Source organism: Takifugu flavidus, chromosome 18 (assembly GCF_003711565.1).
Source record: "Takifugu flavidus isolate HTHZ2018 chromosome 18, ASM371156v2, whole genome shotgun sequence".
Taxonomy (NCBI): Eukaryota; Metazoa; Chordata; class Actinopteri; order Tetraodontiformes; family Tetraodontidae; genus Takifugu; species Takifugu flavidus.
The window spans coordinates 6,979,643-7,002,131 of NC_079537.1; the positions used below are offsets into that span (position 1 = coordinate 6,979,643).

Here is a 22,489-nt window from a genome sequence, read left to right on the forward strand (position 1 = left end):
TATTCTAATACACCATGTAAACTGCAGGTCTTAAACACATTCTCTGCATCCTTTTTAACATTCTAGTTTACCAGCTTATTCTATTATGTAAGGAAATGTTCTGAAGCGATTATCTCGCTTGCTTTGTGCGCTGCAAAGCATCTTGCTCGGAAGCCCGACTGTGAATCCTTCTTATTTATCCTGTTTAACGATGACCCCTAACCTGCATTTCTACATTTACCTACAGTTGAGGAGCCCGCTAAGACTTTAACTCGCGGCTTCTTTTCATGCCTTAACACCAGTGAGGGGCGGGCTGTTACATTGTTTTCAGTTCAGATATGTCTTTTAATGTGATGTAGATTTAAGGTTGCGCCAAATCCAGCGTTTTTTTTGTTTTTTTTTAGTCATCGCGTATTTTGGCAGATGTTTACTACATTGACAAGTTATTTCTGTCCTCTGGTTTTTTCAAAGAGCAGCTGTGTGTTTAATCTGACCGCTCTCTTGAACGAAACTACAAGGAGCAGGAGAAAAAAAAGGCAAATCTCGTGCATTTTTAGCGATCTGGCACTTCATCCAAAAGTCGGGGCAGCCACAGCAGCCTTCCTAAAATATCTACATCTGCCCTTTTTCCCCTATTTTTTTTTTATAAATGTCAAATTTAATAACACATACAGTTAAATCTGTAAATGTACTTGAACAGCTCTGCTTTTCCTAAAGCTGCCTGCTGTCCTCGATCCCTGCAGTTCTCCTGTTTTGTATCCTACCCACCTTGCCAGCATCGGCCATCTCCAACTTTTATATTTTCTCATGCATTTATCTTTATTATTGTATTAAATATGAGCAGAAATGACTGAGAAACAGCATGGGTGTTATTTGATGACATATTTTCTCATTTGGCGCGTGCTAATCGCAGCACTATAGAGGCCGTGTAAGGCCACTTTTCATCCCAGGTGCTGGAGATTGTTTATTTTCATTCTTCCTCCACCTGGCTGGGAATTAGGTATGGGGATAGTGGAATACGGGAGAAGGGGATGGGGTAAACACAGCTGTGTGTGTTTTATTTACTGAGGCTCCACAGCAAAGTGGAGTTGTCTTATTTACTACAGCAGTCACAGAAGAGAAAGTTACCTTATTTATTTGTGTGTCGCACATAAAGAAATATTAAGGGATACATATAGTTTGTAATAATTCTAACAAACAAAGTCTGAGCACTGTACAACAATGTTGACACTATTTGACTTTAGTTCTCCATTGAGACAAGAGGCTTATCTCCTCTTTCTCCTCCTCTCTTTTGTCATCATATTTTGGGAATTTGATAGCTAATCTGAGAGCATTTCCTCTTTTTAAAGGAGCCTTATAGAATACGTGTGCTGATCGGATAACTCATTGGGGCCTAGAAAGACCAAGCGGGGAGGAAATAGAGGATGAAAATGAGGAGGTTTTGAGCGTGGCAACAGTCCAGTGCTGTGGGCTGAAGTGACTCATGGCTTACAGTAAAAGCTGTTGCTTTTCTACGCCCCTCTGTAAAGATCTGGTCAGTTCTGCCTTTGTTCCGTGCACCTTTGAAGGATGGCTCAAGGGTAGCCCAATAACGTAAGGCTTTTCCTGCTAAGAGATTGACAGAAGCTCATGCAAAGCTGGTACACAGAGAACTTCTGAAGACAGGGTGTTTCAAGATTCTGAGCAAGCATTGACTGTTTGGCATTTCCCCTGTTCAGAGGAATAGCAGCATCTGCTGGTGGATAAAAATGGGGTTGTTGAAAGTTAAGTTAATATGAGCTTTTGACCCCAGACACATATTCTATGTTCCTCAGTCTCTCATTCAAAAAGCTAACAGTTGTGTTTAGTAATTTACATTGCAAGCAATTAAGTTCAATCTTGTTTCCATGTCAAAAGCTGTAACAGAACTCTTTAGGGTTTATTCGCCCTTAGGCATTGTACTCATTAAGCACAATGTTGCAGCATCTTAATGTAAACAGGCCTTGTCAAGTGAAAGAACAACTTGGTTCTGAACAAATAGCTTGCTTGTCTGGTTCAAAAACAGGCTAGGTTTGACATGTGCGTCAAGTCTGCTGATGATGCTCTGAAGCAGCCTTGGGATTCCCTTCAGAGAGGTTTGGGACATCTTGCGACGTGATTAAACCTCAGCTCTCTGTTAACCACAAATGTTGAGCCTTCACTTCCATCTGCTGCTCTGTGCTGCCGCTCCTGCCGTTCTCACTGCCATAGCTTGTTGTGCTCTGACGCATGTCTTCGCATCCTCCACCTCCACAAGAACATCACCCTCATTTGCCCCTACGGCTACGAAATTAGTCAGGCTGTATGTACCGCTGTGCGGCTGCCAGTCGATCTTCCAATTATCGTGGCCCGTTCCCACTGTTGACGTTAACTAATAAACCGTATCACAAGAGCTCTTTCATGTAGAGGGGGCATATGATAGTGGGCTATTTTAAGACTGGCATGGTGGAGAAAGCCCTTGACCTGATTTAGCCTTTACAAAAGGAGGAGCTAGGGGATAATCCTGAGCAAACATGATGACCAAATGTCTTCGATTCGTCTGCATGCACTCTCAAACATTTATTTTGTCGTCTGTCTTCTCACTTTGCCATGGTACTTTAAGAAAGGCAGCAGTCATTTATACTATGCATGTACAGTATGTTGCTAAATCAATTGGAAAAATAACATACACATCTAAAGTTTACAACAAATGTGATGACTAATTCAGTGATTCAATCAGTGTTTCTGAGGGTAATGAAACCAAATTTTACATATTTGATATGGGCATTGCTTTTCATTCTGCTGCTCTATGCTGGTGTTCATCATGCTGGCAGCTAGCATTGTCGTCTCTGTACTATTCCTTGCATCTGCCCTTCAGGGACTTCATTAAGTTGCGATCAGTCCAGCTGAGGCCCATACTGTCCTCCCATATTACTTCCTCCTCCCATCTCTCAGTATCCATCTAAGTCAGGAGTGTTGAGCCCCAGACTTGAGTGCCACAATCGAACCAGGTTTTGTGACCTACCAGGTTAGACAACTCTTTTATCTGGGTTCCCCCCTGAATGGTGAATGGCGAAAGCAGAAAAATCCTCATGGATTGTGGCCCTTGAGGACTGATCCAAGCCATTTCCGCATGTAATTTGTATTTGTATTAGGTTAAAAATGAAATTAGGCACCTCTGAAAGTGTTAATGTTGTCTATCCTCTTTTCTCTGCACAGTAGATGCACGGAATTCCTTGTGTGTTGTGCATGTGTGGCATACAAAGAAGCCAGGGGGAAGTCACACAGCACCTATTATATCTTCACCCTGAAGAGGTGCAGTGGGAGAGCTTTTCCCCATAAAGGGACTCATCTCCTTCAAACATTTACTCATTGTATTGTTACTCAGGTGCTTGGATCAACAATACCAGTCATGGCACAAAAGGAGGCTCCTCTTTATTTCATTCTTTCGAGGAGTTCCCAGCCTTCTGCTATCCACCTGTCTCTGCCCTCCATATAAAATCTCATGCATGTCGGTCCCTGTTGTTGTATAATGTACATCTCCTTTGCAGTTGCACCTTGTCTGACATTGTGGGCCTGGGCTATGTTTAAACTTGTTTTCTACATAAAACTTGGTATTTATAGTCACAGCACCCAGAAAATTTAGACAAAAACACATTTGTCACCATGTCTAATAGAATGACATGCATGGCAAGTTGCAGTTCATACATTTGGGGGTGTAGCAAGCCTTTGTTGGGCTTCCTTTTCTCCCTCTTGCCTGTCACTGGTATTCAAGAGGGAGACAGCAGCTTTAATTGCAGATGGAATGGTCTTGACTAAATGTTTATAGACTTTTCATAAGGCGTAAGAGTGTATTTAAGTTGTAGGGACCTTTTTTGTTTTACCTTATATCGTTTTTCTGAAATTATTCACTCTTCTTGTGCCCCTTGCGCTAGTGTTGCCCAATTTTCCCTTCCCCCAAACAGCAGCACTATTCCAGGGAGGGGGAGAGCCAGAAAGAATATCCTCCGTCAGGATAGGAATAGAGCATGATATAAATAAAGCCTGAGCAAAGCAATAGATAGGAGAGGAGAGACCCAGCCACAGCACTGTTGGTGGGAGGGACTGAGCATGAGGGGTGAGGAAGGAAGGGAGGGGGTTGTCTCATACCACGTAAGAGCTGTGCAACTTCTTGGCAGGATTTCAGAAACAAGCTGTAGAAGCTTGGTGAACTGAGCAGACATATTGAGGCAAGGATGGACTCGGTGGCGTACAAAACCTAGCTCAGTGCAGGATGGTTGGGAAGCACCTCTCCACAGGTATTTTACTACTGTTCATGTGTCTTTTTGCCTCTTCAGTCTCCCTCTATTGATTGCTTTCCTGCGTATTCTGTGTTGTTTCAGTTGCTTCTAAAAGAGCCCTTTTTCAGACTAGAGCTGCAGCGGTGGTGCACAGCATGTAGACGCTGTTGAGCATTTCTGCACTGCATTTTTGTGCATGAAATGTGCGCCAGCAAGGAGCAGTGCTGGAAATAGAGACAGTAGCTTAGAGCCTTTTTGGCTTTAGTTCAGGACTGAGAAAATGGCGGTCCTGCACTTCTCGGTAGAGCGACGCCACAAAACGACAGCACCCTGTGTATCAGAAACACACTGCCCTCTTTTTTCCTCTCAGTTTCTGCTCCCCTCTTGGGTCGCAAATGTTGGAGTGCATGCGAAATTAGAAAGTGGGATACAAATGCTGTCACTTCCGTGATACAGCTGTGACACTGTCTGCACGTACACGGCATGCATCTAAATACATGTGTAAACACCGAGCTGCTGCAGAGCTACTGAGATTACAGGAAGTTGATGAGTGCAACAAAAGCAATCTGCAAATAGACCTAATATACACCACATTATAACATAATTACACTGGGTTTTTACAAGATTTTCAATCTTTGTGTTGTCATTGCAGATGGAGACTAGTGAGGATAAAGGCTGCCTTTGATTAACGTTGAGTGCAGTTTTTCTGATTGAATTGTAATTAGCTGTTGATCTTTGTAAATAACATTGTTTCTGAATGTAAAAATAAAAGTGAATAATTATTTTCGCTTAATTGTCAGTAGTACTCTATCGTTATTCCTATAGCACTTTACAAAAACGTCTTCAGAGCCCAAAGTGCTTCACATAAAATAAAGAAAATTGAGAGACGGAAAACATACAATAAAACATAAGTAGATGCTCTACAAATAAATAAAACCAAATGTGAACGTTTCACAGCAATGCTGCATATTTAAGGTCCCAGTGTGACCTGATGCCATATTTGCTTTTATACATTACCTGTAAAAACAGAGTGGTTAAAGTCACAGTTAGCAGCTCATAATGTGCTTTGCTGTCAATATTGGCATTATCACAAATTAAAACTTATTTTAGTTTTTATTGCTTTTACTATTTCAATATTCACGAATAACAAAATAATACATATTAAATACAAATATATATATTTTAAAGAAAACTCTTCCATAATAGACATGTATGTTTATGTTTCCCAGTTCAGCAACATCTTCGTTCTTAAAATCTAGATTTTTGTTACTGATGGAAGACATTGGTCTCATCTTGGGTAATTGCATAATGGGAAATAAATGTAAGAAAATTTGTGGCTGTAAAGACTTTTAGCCTTTTATTTTCTAAATAAGGCTCCCTGCTGCCATAATCCTTCTTTATATGTTTGTGCATTCTGTGTGGGTGCTTGTTATTTATTTTTATTAACAAAGCATCGTGCACCTAAGCATGCGTCTCAGAAGTTTCCATGGTATTTCTACCAGACTTAAGCTGATGTGGGTGTGAGGACATATATACATTAAAGATCTTTCCTCCCACCCAACTAATGCATTATTTCTTTACTCCCATACAGATCTGTCCCCGCTGAGTGGCCAAGGAGCCCAGTATGATAATCCCCTCTGGGGAGTCTCGCCATCCAACAGGAGTGCCACAAGTGCTGCATCTTCCATCATTCTTGGTGACTGGGATCCACTGATCATTGACCAGAGGGACACAGAGGCTTGGCCTTTGATTAAGCTGAGACACAGCCAGGCCTCTCCTGGAGGATGTCCTGTGGACACTGACCCTGGTCACCTGACCAGCAGTGGCAGTACCAGTAATAGCTGTAGTGTGGTGAATATGGCCACAGGGGCCAATAGCCAGACTGGCCACTTACCTGCCAACCACCTTAGCAACAAAGCCAATAGTGGACTCAACCACACCAGTCATACTGGAACCAGCATGCTATCTAACCCGGTTGCAGCCAATCGCAGCTGGGGCTCTGGGCCAGGACCTTCTCATTGTCCCTCTCAGTCTTCAGTAGGCACTGAAATGAAGAGTGACAGCCCAGTAGGGGCAGGAAGCAGTAGGGGCTGGGGATCGTCTTCATCATCATCTGCTGCCAACTTTAACTTGAACCTAAACCCAAACGCTAACCCTTCTGCATGGCCTGTGTTAGGACATGAAGGGGGTAGTGCAGGGGGAGGCAGCTCAGGGGGAGCTAACACCATCTCACCTCCTCAATCTACATCCAACTCTTGTAATCAACCAGGCCCTCCACCAGCCCAGACCAGCACCTCAACTGGAGGCAACACTAGCAGCATTTCCTCGGGGATTGGCAGTGCCTGGGGTAACATAATGGCCTCTGACACATTAGAGTCACATCCTTCCCCATCCACAAATGTGTCTTTCAGTTCAGAACCCCAGAACCTTAAAACTGATGGACCAAATCATACCAAGCAAGAACCTCATAGCCCCATTCACCACTTATCCAGCTGGGGAAATACACCTGTAGGGTTATCTGTATCCCAGCCTTCACCAGGAGCTCCACAGGTCAATGGTGAAGATGGTAGCCCTGTGTGGGGTTTAAGTGGTGATTCAAAAGCACCCACATCCAAGGAGACACCTGCCTGGGATTCTGGCTGGAGCCATGGAGGAAATGGAGGAGGAAACTCTGGAAACTGGAGCGAACAGTCAGGGGGTGGTTGGGGAAAGCAGCACCATGAAGAGCCACAGGGAGGCTGGGATACTCCAAGTTCTCCTCCCCAGGATCTACAGCCTAGTCCTTGGAGCAGAGCTGTGAGCGCAGCTGGTGCCAGTGAAGGAAGCAGCGACAGCATGGAATCGCATCCCAGGCATAGAGATCACACATCCAGAGATAATCCAGTTCCTCTAATACCAGCACAGGATTTGGATCCAAGGGTATTGTGTAACACTGGCTGGGGACAGACCCCTGTTCGCCAACACACATCCTGGGACATGGATGATGCTAAAAGCAAGAAAGATGTAGACACTGAATCATGGGGCTCAGGATCAACTGCCCCTAACGATGCTCACGGGCCTTCAAATACTAATATGGGTCCTTCTCAAAGAACTGAACCTGGGAGCAAAAATGATTTGGCTGGATCTCAGGGAGCTTCAGGTTGGGGTGGAAGCATAGCTGCTACCAACCAGTCTGGTTCTGGTTGGGGTGAATCCCCCACCAATATGAAACCCCCAGGTGGCACTGGAGGCTGGTCAACACCTCCAACAGGAGGACCTGCGAGCAGTATACCCAAAAATGGGGGTCAAGGCTGGGGAGAGAAATCAGCTGGTTGGGATGAGTCTCATATTAAGACAACATCCCAGGGCTGGGGAGAGCAACCAAAAGCATCTCACAGTTGGAGCACGAGTGGAGGTGGCAATAATGTCCGGGACTGGAGAGAGCCAGAAGAGAGCAAAAAGAGCCCCAATAACCCTAGCTGGGAGGGAGAGGCAGGAGGCTGGAAGGAAATACCAAGAGGCTGGGGAATGTCTTCAGCAGCACCCGGTGTGTCTGGGGCTGGAGGTAATGCTGGATGGGGAGAACCAACAGGCCAGCGTCCCAGTGGACCTAGCCAAGGCTGGGCTGGTAAATCCCAGGATGGGCCAAATAGCAGTAGTGTAGGAGAGGGTATGGGATCTTGGAGTGGGTCTGTCACAGTAAAACAGAGTGCAGGCTGGAGTGGCAGTAAGCAGGACTCCTCATCTGACCCAACAGGCTGGGAAGAGCCCTCTCCAACTTCAATCCGACGCAAGATGGAGATAGATGATGGGACCTCTGCTTGGGGTGACCCAGGTACCTACAACAAAACAGTCAACCTGTGGGATAGAAACAATTCTGGAATGTCACAGACAAAAGTCAACACTGGAGGCAATAACCCCCAAGGCTTGAACAACAACCACCACCCTCCTCCTCACAATCACCCCTTTCATGGGCCACCTGCACCTTTACAGAACCATACCCAAACACCCCAGAACACAGGGCCTACAGGTGGGACCATGGATTCTGTCGTACAGCATCAGTCCGGGCCATCTCACAACAGGGGTCCCCTTGCAGCGCAAGGTAACCCAGTTTTTAGTGTGCATAAATATCTAATTATGTATTTGTTTTCATGGTTTACAATAATGATGCCAAAACAGAGCGCCGGCTCTCATGTGTCAGCACAGTTCCGTTAAGCTCCAATCTGTTGATCCTTCTTAAAGGTAAAATCTTGACCTACTTTGCTCTCCTTATCCCAACGAGTTAACCAGTGCGGCCCTATGTCACATTCCACAAAGGCACAGCCAACTCAAAAGGAAGAGCTACAATGTTCTTTACAAAGTGTTGTGTAGGAAAAGTGTTGCAGAGAGTTAGAAGTTTGTGATTAAATGGGAGTTACCGTCTGTCAGGTGGTAGCTGATTGTAGGTACAGCAAACCACTGTTTTTTTGAAGGAGTGTTAAATCCTTCCGCTTCTCAGTAAAACCAACAGCAGGTGGCATGTACAGTGCCCTTGAGATAGCATGTCAACACGATGGTCGACATTTGTGCCTCGACAAAACCTCCGCATAAGAACACGTAAAGCATATACCAGACAACTATACATCATTATACGTCAGTCATAGACAGATTGTCCCTATCACTAGCTGATTAAAACTAATAAAATAAGAGTATAGATTAATTTTGTTTGAGTCAGTTACATTTGGTTTGGGCTCAATATGCTTTCTTTCACTCTATATAAAGCCTTCTTCCACATGCTGTTCATGCTAAAAGATTGAGCATTAGCTATAAGTTTGGAGCAGCTTTTAAGACTTGACCTGTTCCTGGAGAGAGAGCTAAGCTGATCCTGGCACTGCCACAGGTCCATGGACAGCGCTGTGCCTGTCATGCCAAGGGGGTTTTGGCCATGCCAAATCTTAAATGGGCATTTTCTCCTGATAAGCCAAGTCCAGATTGTTGCCCTCCTGCACAATCTGCATTTCCCACTCATAAACACAAGGATAAACACGGCTATGGTATTTGCCAAAGACTGATTTATGTTTAAAGTTGGGTTTCATCAGATGTATATTTATCATTTCTTGTCTCTTTGTTGTCAGGGAGAAAGTTTCCACGGTGAAGTATTAATATAGAAAACAGGATAATTAATTTTGTTGTTGTTAGAAAGACAAATTCTAACGACTGCACCAAAAAAGGCTCCTTAAATTTCACGATAACCTCAGTGATGCAAAATTATGTTTATACTCTGTATACATAAAAAGCATTGCATGTAGAAAATATGATCATTGACGGGGCTTTTTTCGTTTGTGAATCTTTAAGGTTGGGGAGAGATACCCAGCTCCCACGCAAAATCAGAGAGCTCGTGGGGGGAACCTGCACCCGCTCCCGTCTCTGTGGATAATGGAACGTCTGCCTGGGGAAAGCCTACTGGGAGCTGGGGTGATGGCAACCCAGGGATCACATCCACATCTTGCAAACCTGGTAAACAGGTCTTTTTGTATGCTTTTACATACTGTGAACACCTGCTAATAAGTACCGCATTCTTAATCATGTCTGCACTGTTACCTTGAATAAATACTGACCCCTAGTGGCCGTCGCTCTTCATGTCAGATGCACGATTAAAATACCCTAATTTTTGCAGGCTAATAAATGTTTCATATATAATTTCTCTTTTGATGAGTTTCTCACAATGCTTTTGATTATGCAGCTCCCAAACCTATGCAAGACGGATGGGGAGGGGGAGGAGAAGAGCTGAACTTGTCAGGGGGTCAGTGGGATGCTGAGGACGGAGACATGTGGAACAGTGCTGCTTCCCAAGAGAGCAACTCCTCCTGTAACTCTTGGGGTAATGCATCTAAAAAAATTGCACAGAAGGTAAGTCTGATAAACAATATTTGATTTGATTTTCTCACATTTCTGGGTAAAATATCATTTTCTCCAAACTCCACACTCAGGGTAAAGTCCCAGGGAAGCAAGAAGATACCTGGATCATGAATCGTCTTATCAAACAGCTGACAGATATGGGCTTCCCCGTGAGTCCTTTTTAGCTTTCCTGCCTTCTAAATGGCGATATTACAGGCTCATCTATCATTGTTTTTTGCTTGTGTCTGCATTACTGATGCCTCCTGGTTTCTTCTGCAGAGGGATCCAGCAGAAGAGGCTCTAAAGAGCAACAACATGAACCTGGATCAGGCCATGAGTGCCCTGTTGGAGAAGAAAACAGAACTGGATAAGCGAGGAATGGCGATAAGCGGCCATGACTACAACAATGGACTAATCAATAAGCCCATGAGCTGCCCTCGGCCTCCACTCCTCTCCAAAGACCCTTCTGCAGACCCACGCTTGCCCTTCATGGACAAGGTTAAATGCCTCATTCATCTGAAGAACTGCTATGCAGCACAACATTCAAAATGTTTATTCTCATTTGCTTTACATATTAAATCTCATTCTGAGGGGAAAAAATGTTGATTACGTTATTTTGCAAGTTATTTATTTTTCTTTAATTTTTGATTATGTCGTCCTTTTCCGTCTGGCAGATGCAGAGTGGAATGTTTGGTGGAGCATCACAAGCCAGAGCGGTGCAGCAGCCGCAGCCTCCTCAACCGCCTGTGCCGCCTCTCAATTCCTCTCAGCCTAGTCTACGTGCTCAAGTGCCTCAGTTTCTCTCCCCTCAGGTGCAAACACACAAACGTGCCCGTATTTCCCTCGCTGCACTCCAGTGCCATCAAATATGATTAAAAATGTGTTCTTCATCTGTTATTTATCCACTCCTTGGAAGTTGCACTTGATGGCTTGTTCACTGAGTTCCAAACCCCGTCTTTCAGGTTCAAGCACAGCTCTTACAGTTTGCAGCAAAAAACATTGGTCTGAATCCTGCACTTTTAACCACACCAATAAACCCTCAACATATGACTCTTCTGAATCAACTTTACCAGCTGCAACTGGTGAGTCTTTGCCTCTTCTGCTCTCCTGGTTTATTCGATGCCTCTGATGTTACTCCGTGTGAGTTAAAATGAGTGAAAGTACAAAATATGGTACTTATATCTAAACTGTGTTTTTACCTGATATGCAGGCTTACCAGCGTTTACAAATTCAGCAACAGATGTTGCAGGCGCAGCGCAATGTTTCCGGCCCCATTCGACAACAAGAGCAGCAGGTAAGGTTGCACTCGGGACACTTAAGTTTTCCAATCTTTCCAGTTCTTTGTCATTCAGGCTCTGCGCATGATTATTTCGAGTGTCCTTTTGTGCGTGGTTATTTTCATATTAATGTTGCTAGTTTTGCATAACTCTTGCAGAGAAAGATTTTCAAAACCTTGTCTACGTTGTGCTGGTGTCACAGGTTGCACGTACAATCAGTAACATGCAGCAGCAGATCCAGCAGCACCAGCGACAGCTGGCCCAGGCTCTGCTGATGAAGCAGCAGCAACAGCAGCCGCCCCCTTCTCACTCAGGCCTGCATCCGAGTGGGGCTAAATCCACCATGGATTCATTTCCAGGTCACCCCCAGGCTCCAGGCTTCCCTGACATGCAGACCAAAGAGCCACAGTCGTCTCCCAACACCTACAGCCCCTACTCTCTCGGTGAGGACTATTTAACTTCTCTTTTGAGTGAATTATGCAGTATATTAGTATATGTGTATGGTTACACTGCCTTTTGTGGTATTGTGTCGCTGTGTGCAGCTGGAATGAATCCAAACATGAATGTAAGCTGTATGGAGGTGGGAGGTCTGGCAATGAAGGAACCCCCCCAGCCTCAGTCCCGCCTGTCACAGTGGACTCATCCTCACTCCATGGAAAGCCTTTCAGGAAATTCCTCTCCTCTAGAGCCCAACCTGGGCAAGCACGGTACGGAAACGAGCAGAATCCTGGCTAAATGAACAGCACCAAAATTGGTGATATTCCTGATTCTTTATCAGATTAAATGGTGTTTTTCCTTGATTAAAAATCGCATTTGTTCCCATTAAAAATTCCTTAAAATGTAGTCACAACGTCTCTACATTTCATCACTGCCTTCTAAAAGCGTTGTCACAATTTCTCAGGTGCCAACCTTTGTCCACCCGGTAAGCCTCATCAGCTGGAGGACTCCTACAGCCCCTACAACCTGATGACCAGCTCGGACTCCCCCAGCAGCACCCTGGTCCCTCCCGACAGCTGGGGGCAGGGCAAGAGCAGCAGCGACAAGATGGCCAATGGGACCAATATCAACTGGCCACCAGGTATGGACTGGCCATTCAAGATGTGTTGCTTAATGTTGTGCTATTGTGTTCAGATAAAAATAATACTCTTTTTTTATTTTTTTTAGAGTTCTGCCCCGGGGTGCCCTGGAAAGGTCTCCAGAATATCGACCCTGAGACAGACCCTAATGTGACCCCTGGTAGTGTGCCCAGTGGGCCCACCATCAACACCACCATACAGGATGTTAACCGCTACCTGCTGCGGGACAGAAGTGGAGGTGAGAGTGGAGGGATTCACAATCTATTTTGTGGTTGTTTTTTTTATTTTTATTTTTTTTAGAGATTTGTTTGCGCCATGTTATAGGTCATGCAAACCCAGCAGCCTTAGAGGGTTGTGAATAACATATTTCTGTCCGTGGAAGCCCACTGAAGTTGTCTGAGCTGCTGCCACCAGGCGTCTGCTTCTCTTTCATTTCTTTGTTAATTTTCCTACTTTCTGCCTTTACGCTCATTATCACTCAGTTCTGTTTTCTTTTTAATGGGCTCGCTGCCTTTGCTGGTTGTGCATTTTCCTTTGCCCCATTTTTTTTCTCTCCTATTTTTTTCTTATTTGTTTGTGTTTGTCTGTTTGTTGCTGGCATCGCCTCAGGCTCCTCTCCCACTCCATCTCAGAGTGAGGCTCAGCCTCCATCCACTGATTGGCCAGTCAGTGCCTACTCTAGCTCGTTCAGTATGTCGTCCCCGGAGACGGACGATGCAGGTACATGGATGATCTGTAGCACTCTCACTCCCCATTGCGGTGACTGAATTCCTGCAGACCGACCTTTCCCCCTCTCTGCTGTTACCCAGAACGTGAACCGCTCAGTGAAGAACCACATACCTCCTGTTAAATCAAGTCCCTGTGCCTCTATGATACGACCCCCCTTCCTCCCCATCAGCTCTGCTGTCATGCAGTGTATTTCCCCTGTGTTGTTAGTGTGTCTTTGCTCTCCTTGTCTGTGGCATGAGAGGTTGTATTTGGTGAAATCTTTGTCCCCCGTGGCACGCCTTCTTTCTGTGATTTAGGTTTAAAGTTCCATCATTTCTTTTCTATCCAGGTAAACTGTCAGAAATGAAATCTACTTGGTCTCCAGGCCCCATTTCGCACAGCCAGGCCTCACTTTCACATGACCTATGGAAGGTCCCCCAGGCCCCAAGAACCTCCAACACAGCCCCTTCCCGCCCACCACCTGGCCTCACTAACACCAAGCCTGCCTCCACGTGGGGGGGCAGTTCCCTGGGATTAGCTCAAGGCTGGAGCAGCTCTTACACCACAGGTGGTGCTTTTGTGTATTATTTGTCTGATGCATTAAATATTATTAAAAGACCCATTTTATAGTTATTTCTTATCCTTGTCCTTTTCTTCCTTGTGGTGCCATCACCTTAGCAGGTACCACATGGAGTACCGACAGCTCGACCAGGACCAGCAGCTGGCTGGTGCTGAGAAATCTCACTCCGCAGGTACCAGTATGCAGCATGTCTGTCTTGGTTTCCACAGATTTGTAGCCTTTTGAAATGATGACATTTGAACTCATTTGTGCATGTTTGTGTCCCAGATCGACGGTTCCACTCTGCGTACACTGTGCATGCAGCACGGCCCCCTTATCACGTTCCACCTCAACCTGACACAGGGCAGCGCTGTGGTGCGCTACAGCTCCAAGGATGAGGCTGCCAAGGCTCAGAAGTCCCTGCACATGTATGTCTTAGAACTGTCTGAAGGTCCGAGTTGTTTTTGTGACGATCTTCATCCGCTTGTTTTTCCGTCGTCTTCATCCAGGTGCGTGCTCGGGAACACGACCATCCTGGCAGAGTTTGCCGGGGAGGAGGAAGTAAATCGCTTCTTTGCACAAGGCCAGTTGCTCGGTGGCACGACCAGCTGGCAGGCCACTCCAGGCACCAATCAGACCAGGATGGGCGGCGCCGCTCTGGAGCATCCCACCCGATCGGTCACTCATCCCACTGGAACAACAACAACAACGGCAGCAGCAGCAGCGCTGGAGCGAAGTCGGGCGGGGAGCTGCTGTGGGGTGGCGTGCAGCAGTATTCCAGCCTGTGGAGGCCCCCGAGTTCAGAGGAGGGACGGGTCATGGGCAGTCCCACCCCAATCAATACGCTGCTGCCCGGGGACCTGCTGAGCGGAGAATCAATGTAGGATGGAAACTCGACATCCGCCGACGTGGAAAAGCAAAAACCTTTGAAATCATTGTGGAGATAATCATTGTGGGTGTGTCAGAGAAACAGAGACGAGGAGGAGGACAAGGCTACATCCTCACCACGCGCCCTTGCCAACCTCCAACTCTTTGTTTTTGCTAACATTTCATCTGGGAGAGATTACGATCAGTGTTCCGCTCTTGCGTCTAGAGACACAGGAAATCTTTTACTCAGCAACTTTTACAGAATCGAACCTCTGAATACATGCCATGTGAAATTTACTTTACTCAGACTGACACAGTGAGGGGCTGCCAACTCTGCCTTTTTGAGGCAGTCACACTGCACCTCAGAGATCCATGACAAGGCATCATTCCCAAAGTCAAAGTCAGCTGATCCACACATAACGTTTTGTTTCTCTCAGCACTAATATTAGCCTTAACCTCTTTTTTCCTGCCCTGCTATCCTCACTCACTGAACTTGGTGAAGAAGCATATAGACACTTGCACACCCTTATTTCTGAGCCAGTGAAACCTGAGTGGAGTATACATGCTGCTGCGGCTATACATAAGCAACCACAGCTCCCATTTTCAGTGCATTTTTGCAAGCCGACCAAGTTCCCCAAACAACGCTCAAAGGGAATGATGCAACTCTGTTCGCTGATTTCAAGCCATTTATTTTTGTAGTGGTTCGTCTCTTCTCTTTTTTCCCCCCTAAATCATTGCAAAGAACTGATGTGTCTGTCAATCGTACCTAACTGTGGGTGCATTTCAGGGGGGTGTACAGTTACAGACATGATGGATGATGAAATGAACCACTGCTATTATTTTGGAACTGTAAATGAGATACATTGATGCACCTCAATTCACCTGCGAGGCAGCTTGCAGGTCGGACCCTCTCACTGGCGGTTTGGAAAACCTCAAGTCGGAAATACGATCACCGGTGTAGTCGGCGATTTGTTTTTTTTTTTCTTCATTTGGAAGAAAAAAAACACCATTTCAACTGATGTGCAATATTAGCCACAGACTCTACCGTCCAAGTCCCCCCCCCCCCCCGCCGTGGCCTCTCACAAAGAGAGCTGAAACTAATGACTGAAGTGCATCTCCCACTCACTCGTTCACTCCAAAACTGCCACTAATGCCCTTTCAGATCCCACACACACACACACAAAAGTGTGTGAGTTTAGGAGAGTAGCATGCTGGTCTTTCACCACCCTCTGTCTTGGATACAAGGATGCACACACGAAGCACTTCTTCAGCCAGCCTGCTCTCCTGACTGATCCCAGTGACTGAGGGTTAGGAGAGGAATGATTGTGTGTGTGTGTGTGTGTGTGTGTGTGTGTGTGTGTGTGTGTGTGTGTGTGTGTGTGTGTGCGTGTGTGCGTGCGTGTTTGGACTGAAGGCATTAAACCAAAATAAGGGTAGCCTGATTTCCTTTTTACCCAATATACCAGATGAACTTTTGTTTGTTTTTGTTTTCCAAATTTGCATATGTAAAAAAAAAAAATAACAAAAAAAAACTAAGATGCAAAGATTTGTGAATAGTCGGTCTGTCATAGCACTTATCAAGAGCAGCGCCGCTCTTTTATACCCAGAAAACCAACAAATAGGAGAAAGAGAGGCAACACTGGCAAATTAAAACTGAAGAAAGGACAAAGCAATCTGCATAGTGGCTTCTCCATATACTTATTTTTGAACACGGATGTGAAGTTTCCTTTTTTTTTTTGAATACTCCTTCCTTCACAAGAGTGGGACCAGAGAAGATGTCACGCTGGTAGCAAACTGAAGGGAAAGTACAAAAGAACAAACTAACTGGGCTGATGACGCGCGCGGCAGGGACCCCCCCCCCCCCCCCCCCCTCCCTGCCCAAGCGGCCGCGTTCATCATCCAGGTAAATATCACTGTTATATTGCATACTTTGAAATCTATAGCCTTTGTGTCTGGAAATGTTCTGCGTTCTACTCGGTCCAGCAGGGAGGACCGCCATGTTCTTTTGTGGTCCTTCCCCCCCCCCCCCCCCACATCTTCGGAGGCCCTGCCAACCTGTGTGATAGTGTGGCCACTGAGTGCCTGCCTGCAGCAGAGAGCAAGGCTCTGCAGCAGCCCTCGTCATCACCCCCCCCCCAGCCTACCGCTCGCTCGACGCCTCCCTGCGGACACCTACAGACTCGCTCCCCCCCCCCCCAGCCAAGAGCAGCTCTTTCAGAACTGGCCCACCTGTATTCAGTTTACTACTACTGCTGCGCCAGCGTCTGTCCTCAGCAGCCTCCTCCGTCTCTCTCCTGCAAGGATCACTTTATCCAGAGACGGAGACGGTTCCACGTTCTTTTGTTTTTCTCGGTCGCACTTATGGATTTGCCATCGTGCATTAGTTTTTACATTGTTTGTTTTTGTGGCGGCGACGCGCGCTGTTGTTGTTGTTGTCGTTGGTGATGCAGATGATGATTGTGTTCCTGATAATAATGATTTTTTTTTTTTTTTCTTTTTTTGAATGACTTTTTAATTCTCGGTCTTTATGCAGTGTTGAGCTTCTCTCCTGCCCCCCTCTGACTCCGAGGCAGCAGCAGAGCCCCCCCCCCCCCCCCCAGGAGATACTTGGCCTGGCAACACACACCAAACCTGTCTGATCTTAGTAACTGGCATGTTTTCACGTGGGGTTTTGTGGAGGTTGTGCCCCCCCCCCCCCCTCATTCCAGACCTTCTTGTGTTTGACAGGCCTCATTCACACTGGTGCTTTATGTTTAACTCTGGGAGCACTCAGTTACACTTAGAGCCACCTCAACTGACAGCAGCCTTCCATTTCTATGCAAAGACAGGAGGTCTTCGTTCGCAGCCGCCCACCAGATCTTATATTTAGACCTTTACTAGCTGGCAGCTTCTCTCAGAAACACTACACGACCCGCTGCAGACGGGCGGTCGGCCAAACAGTCGGTCCTTCGGTCTCGTGCCAACATATCCTAATTGATCTTTAGCGTGATGAGTCCTTCTTTTGGCTGCCTGGGGAGCTCCGGGGAACAGAAGGGCAGGAGAGATGAATGGTGCTGGTGTTCCACCAACCCATGGGAAATTTCACAAGGAGGCGCAGGGAGGGAGGGAGGGGGTGGTTTGGCTGGTGGTGTGTGTCTGAACTTACATTGGGTACATCTCAAAAACCAAAAACATGTTTGTTGTTTTTCTCTTGCTTTTATCATCAATGGGGTTTTTTTGTTTGTTTGTTTGGGGTTTTTTTGCAAAAATGGGGGGAAAGTGTTTTGTCGGTTCACTCCGGGAAAAAGGTGCATGCGCTCTGTCTGTGTACGCTGCCCTCTCCGCCTCGCCCCAGCTGTCAGACGCCACCATTTCTGGCGGTTCTTTCTGGAAGTCTAACCTGGTCAGCCGGAGTGTGTGTGTGCATGTGTGTGGGGGGGGGATAAAACACTTTTGAAGGCAACCCATCAGCTTAAGCGGCACAAATCGGGGGCTCGTCTCATATTCGGTACCACGTCTTAAACCCCCGGGGACTCGCTCTCTTCCAGAGTCGCTTCAGACGCGCGGACAATCACTATTGCCTGTGGCGTCTGTCCACCCTTCAGTCCCCGACTTGAATCAAAACGAGGTGTCAGAAGGCAAACGAAGGAAGCCCCCTCCCACACCTCTCACCTGCACTCTAATCTACCTGTCTGGTGTGGGGAAACTGACATGCTCTCCATCGCTAGAGTTTGTCTCGTGTTTTTTTTTTCCCTAATGCAACTGGAGCTAAAGCAGAATCGCGACCGATTCGACCAAGCGTGGGACGGGGTCCCCGAAAAGAGTTGACTTAGCAAACGTCTCTTTAACGAAAGCAAAGCCCTGAGTTGAATATGCACATGCTAGTTCATATACAGTCGTATATGACTGGATCTCGGTTTTCCACTCCCTGACGCCCCCCCCCCCCAAAAGATGAGATGATTAACATATCATAGTAAAACAAAATAACAAAAAACAAATACTTGAATCCAAAAAAAAAAGCGCCAATAATGTAATGTGAACACTTTTTGTAGTCTTTTTTTTTTTGTCTCATTCATACACTTCAGAGCTATTTTGATAGGACGGGAGCGAGTAAAATTTGAAATTCACTCGTAGTTGAAGACAAAGTTTGACATTAAGACGAATTTGCATCAGTCGTGTTTGAGTGTCGCTCAAGGTTGCTTGTACTGTATGTCGTACGACTGATTTGAGCACGTTTGCATCTGAGAGTTTGTGATTACAGCGGAGGAAACTCCGCCCAGTGATTCTTTTCAATTCAGTATACTGTTTGTTTTTTTGTTTTGGGTGGGGGGGGGTCTGAATTATATCCTGATGTTCATTGTTACTAGCCTCTAGCGTTGCACTGAGTGTCGCCTCACCCCTCATCCAGCTAAACGAACAACATGACAAGTATTGAGGGGAGGGGGGGGCAGTTCATGTGTATATGTTTACTCAAGGACTAAAATAAGTGTTTTTGTTTTTCTAATATAATGTTTATCTACCTTAGTGGCTTTCATTGTGGAATAATCCAAGAAAGTATGGATCATAAATGAGTATTGCACCATTTTTCAGACTGTAAACCTTAAAAAAGTAGAAAAGACAAAAAAAAAACACAAATGGTTACATAAAAATTACAGCAAAAAAAAAAAAAAGTATTTTGCAGACCTGTGGCCATAGGTTGGGGGTAGAAGGCTTCAACTCTCCCAAATCTGAGCAGCGGAGAGTGCGAAGGCGAGACGTGGGACTGAGCCTCAGCTCGTAGGGCTCGCTTCAGAGGTGCCTACTCTTTTGGTTTGTTAGCTTTCTGTTCTTTATCATTTACCTTCACTTCACTCATGTCGGTTTTATGTTCTGCAAGGCCACTGACAGTTTACAACATTTCCTTTTCTTTTGTTTTCTGGAGTTCAGAAGAAAAATCAGCAACACAAACGAGTTAAACCATGGGAATGTTTAAAAAAAAAAAAAAAAAAAAAGGACAAATGCTTCCAATCTCTAAGTGCAACAACTGACTTCACAGAATGAAGATTTATCGTGCTACTCTCACGAACTCTGGGATCGAACAGTGTTGTCTTGTTGTCGTTTGACCTTCTTTGTTCCGTGTCAATGTTGATTTCATGGACTATCTGAAGTTTTGTTGATTAAATAGAATTTTTTTTTTCCTTTATATTAAAAAAAAGAAAAGAAAAAAGCTCACTATGTTGCACACACACGAAAAAGTGGATCTCGTCTCAGGAAGGCCAGGGTTCCAGAGTACCAACTCCACGCCATTTTAATGTACATTTTTATGATGATTAAAAAATGAATAAAAATGTAAAGGAAACCATTCTAAGCACTGAAAGTTATGGATTTCGGAAGAAGAGAAAATACCTTTTGTTTCTAAATCCGTAGCAGTTACATAATAACCAAATAATGGACTTTAAATGAAAAATGAGTGCTTTATATATAAATCTATATATTAAAATTGCTTTACATTTAAAAATTAAAAAAAATCATTTTGATTGTTGAAAAAGAGACCGTGAATAACATGCAAAATGCTGTATGTTTTGAATCTTTATTGTGTTTCTAATGAGGTCCCGTCCTGACTGAATCAGGAATGTTGTGCATTACTCTCTCACTGTCTCTCTGTATCTCTCTCTCTCTCTCTCTCTCTCTCTCTCTTTCATCCTCCCACAGCGGGTATCAATAACACACAAAAAAAATCAGACTTTTGTGGAATCTTTTTCACATTCAGAGGATGTTTGTGTAAAAACCCGAGCTGGTTGTAAAGGATCATGAAACTATGCACAAGGATTTGAGGGGGGGCGGGGTGGAAGATGGGGGAGGCAGCTGATCTCTTGCAGGGGTTTCTGGGATTTGGATTTTTTCCTTTAACAGGAGGCGTAGAGGTGGATCTCCTCCAGCTTCCTCCCCCCGATCTAGACGGAGGTTGCGCTACATCACCATGCTGTGTTTTCCTACAAACCAATGAGCGTCTCACTCTTTAGCACTGTGGGATTCGAGCCTGTCACCCTGAAGGGTTCTGTTTTCTCAGTTCTTATTTTTCTGTGGGGAGGGGGGGTGTTGGGATTCGGGCTGCTTTTTTTTTTCTTTCCTTTTTTTAATATTAAGTTAAAAATGTCTTTACTGAGATTTATTGAAGTCAGTGGCTTGTGATGTTTTCTTTTTTCTCTATATATCTTTCTCCTCATAGAATGTGATTGTTACATGACATGCACCGAAACAAATGTTTTCATGAACTATGGAGCTTCTTTCAAATATTAATAAAATAGCGTTTTTTTTCCTCGGCTGATGAGATTGTACCGTCTGTTTTTTCATTTTCCGTGTGCGTTGGACGCCAGCCTTCTGGGACAGGCGTAGTGGTTGTCCTGCGGCGGCCGGATGTTGGGGTTGGCGTACACAGGGAAGTTGACTTCCTCCAGGTGCCGAGGGGCCTCAGGGTGGTTTGGGGGGATCTCGCCGGCCTGCTGCTGCTGCTTCTTGCTGGTCATTTCCTCGTAAATTGCGACAGGAGGCTGCGGTTGGTGGTATTTCCTCACCTTCAGCTTACAGGACACAAACAGTCAACGTTCTTCAGCTTTTAGTGAAGCAAAAATTTTACATTGAAACAAATGAGGAAAACAGTATAAAGAGAAGTCAAATTAATAGCACTCTGATGATTAAAGTGTTAAATAATGTGACAAAATGTACACAAAGAGGAAATGGCACCAATCGCCAACTTCTCAAAAACACATCCGCCGTGAGACAAACGTCCTCGGCGTCCTTACTCACTCGGTTGTCCAGAGCAAGGCAGCAGAGCGCCAGCAGTAGCAGCCCTGCGGCCACGAACAGAGTCAGCAGGAGCGGAGGGTAACTGGGAGAGCACGGGCACCACCTCCCTGCACCACACACACACACACACACACACAGCAGATCACATCAGAGGCACAGCAGCTTTGGCTCAAGGGGAAACTGGACAGAGAACCACAGACCTTCAACCAGCAGCAGCACCTTTGCAGCGCTGACGCTGACCTCCTCAGAGCTGTTCTCCCTGGAGCTCAGCTCCCACACGTAGAGGCCCGTATCCCCGCGCTGCAGGTCCGACACGCTCACGTTGACCTGCGGGGAGCGCAACCCACCGTGGAGCTGCAGACGCCCCCTGTGCTGCGGATTGACCTTTGGCTCCGCCCCTTCCGCCATAGACAGCAGGGTGGTCTGCGTCTGGCCGCCGCGGTGGTAAAGGTGCAGACCTGTGGGTGGACCCTGCTGCTCCCGGAGTGGACAAGAGAGCTGCAGGGCCTGTCCCTCTGCCAGCTGCCTGAAGATCAACTCTGCACACGCTGGAGGAGGGTAAACGCCAGTTAGTCCAGCCACCTGTGAGCGACAGCGCGAGGACGCCAACTCCTCTCACCTTCAAAGAGCTGGATGGAAACGAGAAGGCTCGTCAGCGTCGTCCTCATGGCCTCGGTTTGATCAGAGAAGCACGGAGACGAACCAACGCGGAGTCACCCCTCCCATTTCCTCCAGCGTTGTGAGACTCTGCAGGATGCTTCGCTCTTTTCACCCCGCTGCACATCGGGGCAGGAAGAGCGGTTCAAAGAGAAAGAGAAGTGTTAAACCGCTGCTGCAGAGCAGATCAGCCCAAAACGTTCTCGGAATGAGCACAAGCACAAGGTCCAAGAACCCCCTCCAACCTGAAAACTGCTGTTTCTACAGCACCTCATGATGGAAGCTGAAGGAATCCGCCCCTACAAAGAGGGGAAAAGAACCACTCTCATGTGTCTCAGACATCTACCTCATCAAAACCTAAAATGCAGATCTGTTCTGAGGACCCATTCACAGCTTTGAGTCACAATCACTCAAACCTGCGCCGAGTTTCCGGTTGACGAGCTCGTCGGCCTCGGCTGTGTTGATTGT

At 46.0% G+C, this 22,489-nt stretch overlaps 2 protein-coding genes across 3 annotated transcripts in view; one reads left to right on the forward strand and one right to left on the reverse strand.

The window, feature by feature from the left end:
* Positions 1-20,885, forward strand: part of LOC130514513 (trinucleotide repeat-containing gene 6C protein-like) — a 31,605-nt gene extending 10,720 nt beyond the window's left edge. Inside the window, 17 exon segments of the mRNA XM_057014135.1 lie at positions 5,848-8,337; positions 9,570-9,731; positions 9,958-10,124; positions 10,205-10,282; positions 10,392-10,610; positions 10,787-10,924; positions 11,075-11,194; positions 11,323-11,406; positions 11,592-11,832; positions 11,932-12,096; positions 12,291-12,467; positions 12,554-12,703; positions 13,523-13,741; positions 13,855-13,925; positions 14,021-14,160; positions 14,242-14,414; positions 14,417-20,885. Of these exon segments, the coding sequence (XP_056870115.1) occupies positions 5,848-8,337; positions 9,570-9,731; positions 9,958-10,124; positions 10,205-10,282; positions 10,392-10,610; positions 10,787-10,924; positions 11,075-11,194; positions 11,323-11,406; positions 11,592-11,832; positions 11,932-12,096; positions 12,291-12,467; positions 12,554-12,703; positions 13,523-13,741; positions 13,855-13,925; positions 14,021-14,160; positions 14,242-14,414; positions 14,417-14,616 (4,994 nt within the window). The 3' untranslated portion in view covers positions 14,617-20,885.
* On the reverse strand, positions 20,129-22,393 carry LOC130514516 (uncharacterized). 2 transcript variants are annotated; one of them, XM_057014141.1, is made up of 5 exons: positions 22,267-22,393; positions 21,984-22,140; positions 21,565-21,912; positions 21,365-21,471; positions 20,129-21,132 (listed from the first exon to the last, which is right to left on the reverse strand). In XM_057014141.1, exons 2-5 carry the CDS (start codon positions 22,030-22,032, stop codon positions 20,908-20,910), a joined length of 729 nt encoding a protein of 242 aa, XP_056870121.1. In that variant the 5' UTR covers positions 22,033-22,140; positions 22,267-22,393; the 3' UTR covers positions 20,129-20,907. The 2 variants fall into 2 exon arrangements, with proteins under 2 accessions (XP_056870121.1, XP_056870119.1); XM_057014139.1 differs by having other exon boundaries at positions 20,129-21,138.
* Between the last annotated feature and the right edge of the window lie 96 nt (positions 22,394-22,489).